Source organism: Littorina saxatilis, linkage group LG2 (genome assembly GCF_037325665.1).
Source record: "Littorina saxatilis isolate snail1 linkage group LG2, US_GU_Lsax_2.0, whole genome shotgun sequence".
Taxonomy (NCBI): domain Eukaryota; kingdom Metazoa; phylum Mollusca; class Gastropoda; order Littorinimorpha; family Littorinidae; genus Littorina; species Littorina saxatilis.
In genome coordinates this window covers 83,142,668-83,148,130 of record NC_090246.1, presented here as the reverse complement: position 1 = coordinate 83,148,130, position 5,463 = coordinate 83,142,668, and the positions used below count along the sequence as shown (strand labels likewise).

Sequence of the window (5,463 nt, the reverse complement as noted above, 5' to 3'; positions counted from 1 at the left end):
CCTCAGTTGGGCTATTCCATCTTCAAAATGGGTGTGGAATAGATCTTCATGCACTCCCCGTAGAGCAGCTCTACGGTAAGGCAAGGGAAGGGCTAACTGATGGTGACTAATCTTGTCATCTATCTCAACCCTTCTATGCAAGACGCCTTGCTTCAAGACTAGCTTCTTTTGTTCTCTTGCATAAACCTTCAGATCTGGACTGTCTACCTCTGACGAAACCAACTCTTTGCCCTGCTCCAAACACTTGATGACATAAGAGAGATGTTTATCTGCCAATTGTACTTTCCTCCAATCAGAAACAGTATCAATAGCCTTGTACTCGATTTTGGGGTCAAGTACATCATCTGGAATGAGGTCAGGGTTAGTCAACAACTGTTCCACAGCCGGTAGAACTTCGTCTTTGTCAGCTAGACGCTCTTTGTCCTCCTGGAGGACTTGGGAGGGGTTTTCACTAACAGACTTTCTCAACAAATGGACATGGTGAGACTGCAGTATTGCTTGAACTGAATCTGATGCGACAGATGTAAGGTTCTCAGATTGATCCTTGTCAAAAGCTTTGGCCTTATCCAATAAAAAGGCTACCTGATCAAGAGACTTCCTATACTGATCATCCATGTAGGGGTCAACCTGTGAAAGTCTCGATAGAGCGTCTGCATCTACATGAGTCAAGCCCTTCTTGTATTTGAGTTCAAAGTCAAACATTGAGAGCGATGTCAACCACCTATGACTGGTGGCGTCCAGCTTTGCATTTTTCAGGATATAGCAGAGAGGATTATTATCAGTGACTACAGTGACCTTAGTGCCCAGTAGATAGTCCCTAAACTTGTCACACATGGCCCACTTCAAAGCGAGGAATTCACGCTTATGGGCAGGGTAATTCTGCTCGGACTTATTCAGACCTCTACTGGCATAAGCAATCACCTTGCTCTGGTCCCCAAACTGTTGGTAGAGGACAGCCCCTAAGCCTACACCACTAGCATCACAGTGCAAAGCGAAAGGTTTGGTACGATCAGCTATACCCAACACTAAATCACTTGTCAGAGCTGAAATCAAGGACTGAAAAGATCTTTCTTGTGACTCTCCCCATGATGAAGTTACACAAGTAGAGAGGGTTATTTGACTCTTTATCTTCCCAGACTTTGAGCGGCTACCTGGAGCGTAACCTACAGTCAGGTCATTGAGTGGTCTGGCCAAGGAGGAGAAGTCTGGAATGAAACGGCGGTAGAAGCCGGCGAATCCTATGAAACTTTTCACGTCCTTTACTGTCTTTGGCCTAGGCCACTCCCTAACTGTAGCTATCTTGTCAGGGTCTGGACGGATGGAACCTTCTGAGATAACGTATCCTAGGTGTTTCACTTGAACTGCACCGAAAACGCACTTTGCTGGATCTAACTTCAAGTTGTATTTCTTCAGTCTCCCTAAAACTTTGACAGTGCGTTCCTCTAATTCCTCTAAGGTCTTTGCATGAATGAGAATGTCGTCAAGAAATACAATCAGTTCTGTCAAATTCATGTCACTGAACACAGTCTCCATCAGACGCTGAAAGCAGGCGGGGGCGTTAGCTAAACCTTGACTAAGCCTATCCCACTCAAACAACCCGAAAGGCGTTATAAAGGCGGAGTATTTACTTGCCTTTTCTGTCATTGGAACCTGATAATAAGCTTTACAGAGGTCCAAAGTTGTGAAATATTTTGCTCCATTGAGAGTGAGAAGAAGATCTTCAATCTTAGGGATTGAATAACTGTCCTTGACAGTCCTAGCATTCAACCTCCTGTAGTCTATGCACATCCTGAGTGCTCCATTCTTCTTCCTGACTAAGACTATTGGGCTAGCAAAAGGGGAGTTTGATGGACGGATGATTTTGGCATCTAACAATCCTCTAATGTGTTGCCTACACTCCTCAAAATCTTTGGGTGGAATGGGTCTTGGTCTTTCCCTAATGTCTGGTCCAGGTTCAAGCTGGATGTCAAAGGGATCACCTATCTTTGATCTGCCTAAGTCAAACTCTCCAGTGACAAAGGCTTCCTTGAAGGACTGAAGTCTACCTGTGAAGTTTCTACACCACTCAGGGTCTGTTTTCTCTGCTTCACCAAATTGAAACTTGATCTGCGAATCTTGACATTCAGAGTTTTCAGTTTGGACACTACCTGAAAAAGCAGTGGGGTTGCACGATTCTGGTGCCAACTCTGACACTACCTTGTTTACATCATATTCATGATCATACACAAAAATGTCAGCAACCACTTGGTTCTTCTTGAGAAACACGGTTTGATTTGACTCATTAATGACAACAATATTCAAAGTGGACAACAAGTCAGATGAAACTCGGCAACTAACTACCTTCAGTCCTTCAGGTAATGATGGTTCGGTAGGTTCTTGCACCAGGACAGACTCGCGAGTTTTTGGGATGTTGGTTTTTGAGTAACACTTCACTTCAACGGTCTCTCCAGCCGGAATCGTGACATGAGAAGTGCGAACCTTGGCAGAACCTACTTTCCCATCATCACCTGTGGCTAGGTCATGATACATGAAAGCAATAGTGGGACATATGGGAAGAGATCTGGTGAAATGAGGTCCCACTAGTTTCTCACAAAAACCAGCAAAGTTCTTCAGGGTGTTTGTCCCCAAAATAACAGGTACTCTCTGAGAGTACTCTGTGTCTGGGCATACAAGCATCAACACATCCACAGTCGCATTCACACCAACAACATCATTCGGCAACGAAACATTCACTCGCACACAACCAACATACGGCACGGCACTACCTCCGGCTCCTATGACTCTCAGCTCGGAGGATAGTTCCTGCAGCGGTAGGTCACTCAGATTGTCACGATAAAAGGACTCTGACACAATGCTGACCTGGGACCCACTGTCAATCAAACACCTTGTCGTGGTGGTGTTCACAAAAATGTCTGCCTCCATACTTGGGCCAACTAAGGCATCGAGTTCACTTGTTGTATCTGAGGAATGCAGTTCGGCGAAGACAGTTCTGTGATCTAAACTAATGTTCCGCCTACTGTTGTTGCACACTTTCACGCTGACACTGTCACCATTCATAGTCACGTTCACCCCAAGTCCAACCGGCAAAGATTCAGGTGATTGATGTAGCACCTTTACGTCCTTGGCGAAGACAGATATCTTCCCCGTCAGCGTCATATTTTGGCCGGGTTCCAGTGTCACAACGAGGGGACTTCGGAGGGTCACCCCCCTCATGCTCATTCCATTCTCTAAACACTCCACTGCAGTGTTCAATTTGTGGAGCGTTTGGGGTGTTGAAGTTGGTTCAATCCCAGTTGCCGGCCCCCCATCGCCGACAACTGTTAGCCGTTTAAAGCCTGCTTCTTGGCCTGGGCCACCCGCGCTGGATTCGGTGGGTTGCGACAGTCCCTCTTGTAGTGGGTACCCACCTCACCACAGCGGTAGCATGGTCCACTCCGCCCACGAGCAGTTGGCCTCTGTTGCGCTGCCATCTTCTCTGCGACCATTGTGGCCAGACGCTCGTAGTCAATGGTTGGTGCCGCGCTGGTCTGAGCTTGATTGGCCTGGGCTGCAGAAGCGGAACTCCCCTCCATCTCCCGCACCGCCCGCAACACCGCCGCAGTTTCAGGTTTCACCGCCCCCGGTGTGCCAAACTTGTTCCTCAATTCGAGAGACAAGAGGGGGTGGCTCTCCTTGATGGCTGAGGAGAAAGCGTAATATAATTTCTTCTGGGCCTCGTCAGCCTCGTAGATGCCCTCTTCGTTCAGGATCACGAACTTCTCCCATAGGCGGCTGAAGAAGTTGCTAGGCTGCTCAGATTTCGTCGGCCTCATCTTGATGAACTCAATATATTGTTCTTCCGCCGTCTTAACTTCACCATAGAGGTTGGCCAATGTGTTGACAATCTCTTCGGATGTCTTCGCATCCTTTACTTGATTCAAGGCCAACCCCTTGAGGCTAGCCTTAACACGGCGGAATTGTTCCCCATCCTCAGACCCCTCGACAAGGAGGGTGTCGACCTTATCTTTCCACTCCTTGAAGGCGACTTCCTGGCCTCCTTTCGGCGCAAGGCCAGTGAAAGTGCCCAGACGCATGGGTGGAGGTGGAACCTTTACGACCACCGGCTGTGGAGCAACAGTTTTGAGGTGTTGTGCCTGGTCGGCCAGTCTCTCCCCCTGATCGGCGATCACGGCCTGCTGTTCTTGGATGGTCTGCGTCAACTTTTCCAGTTGAACTCTCAATGCTTCCAGATCGGCCATTTTCCCTAACCTCTCCCTGGGCTCACTTTATTATAAATTTTAATATCTTTCAACTATTTTTGACAAAAATCTTTTTCTTAATAAATCCCGGACGAGCCCCCAATTTTGTAACTGGTACTTAATTATATTTATAAACTACCTAAAGTACCAATCCCCAGATTCACACAATTCAGCCAAGAAAAAGAATAGTTTCTATTATATTTTATTCAACTAAGTTTTGCCACAAGGATTGATTAGGGAAAAATGACACAATCTTTTAGACTAGGAAGAACATTGAAGGCACTAAAAGGATAAGAATCAATTGTAAGAATAATATCAAACATTCACATAAAATTATGAATGAACGAATCAGACTCAAAACACAAACAATTTAACTAATCGAAACCAGCGTAGTACACCCAATTAATCATCGGGTAAATGACATGTGGCACGTATTCAAATTAATATTCACTGGTAGGATTGTTACATTATAACAACCAAAATATAACGTTACTACAACACTAGGTTAGATGCGGCCAAAGCACACTTGATCAGATTCAATCGCAAGATTAAACCATGAGCTGCCCACACCTAAACTAAGACTGGAGGGTCTCAGCATATCCACAATCCGACACAATGTGGAACGTTAGCCATTAACACATCTAGGCCCAAGCCTAACTAATGACTATGCATTCTTAGCATCACTTCCTCTGCCATTATCAATTTGAACAATCCACAGTCATGTTCCATTTCTCCATAAAATAAATCTTTCACTTAAATCAAGATTAATCATCAAGGAGAAAAACCAATTAACATCAACACTGATGTCAATACAACAATTAATTTATAAAATAATAAAAGTCAAAAGCATAGCCCAAAATAACTAATATTAACCCAATCAAAAGTCAGACAAAGAAGCAAAATCTCATCAGCACATGGTAACATGCTCTTGAAACCAGTCTGCCTATTACAAATCCACAAGAATCAGAACCATCCTACACAATACAAACAAAACTAATATTTAAATTAATAAAATAACATCATTGCAATATAATTGCACACAAAGATAGTCAAAAATACTATAACTAACCTGATTTAGCACCTTTTCAACCTGAGTCTAGCAGAACGTGTGCTATCAGGCAGCCATGGTGGGGAGAAGTGGAAAGGAAACAGGAAGTGTCTTCTCACAGAAATACATTATAAAATCTAAGGGTCATAATACCGAAATCTCTACAAACAATAACTA

At 44.7% G+C, this 5,463-nt stretch overlaps 1 protein-coding gene across 1 annotated transcript in view; it reads right to left on the bottom strand.

Annotated features, from left to right (window-relative positions):
- Nucleotides 1-890: 890 nt before the first annotated feature.
- The window catches only part of LOC138959926 (uncharacterized), a 4,626-nt gene continuing 53 nt past the window's right edge, over nucleotides 891-5,463 (bottom strand). Inside the window, exons 1-2 of the mRNA XM_070331600.1 lie at nucleotides 5,308-5,463; nucleotides 891-4,520 (exon numbers count right to left, since the gene is read on the bottom strand). The exon at nucleotides 5,308-5,463 is cut by the window's right edge and continues 53 nt beyond it. Coding sequence (XP_070187701.1) covers nucleotides 3,321-4,238 — 918 coding nt within the window. The 5' untranslated portion in view covers nucleotides 4,239-4,520; nucleotides 5,308-5,463 and the 3' untranslated portion in view covers nucleotides 891-3,320. The remainder of the gene's footprint in view (nucleotides 4,521-5,307) is intronic.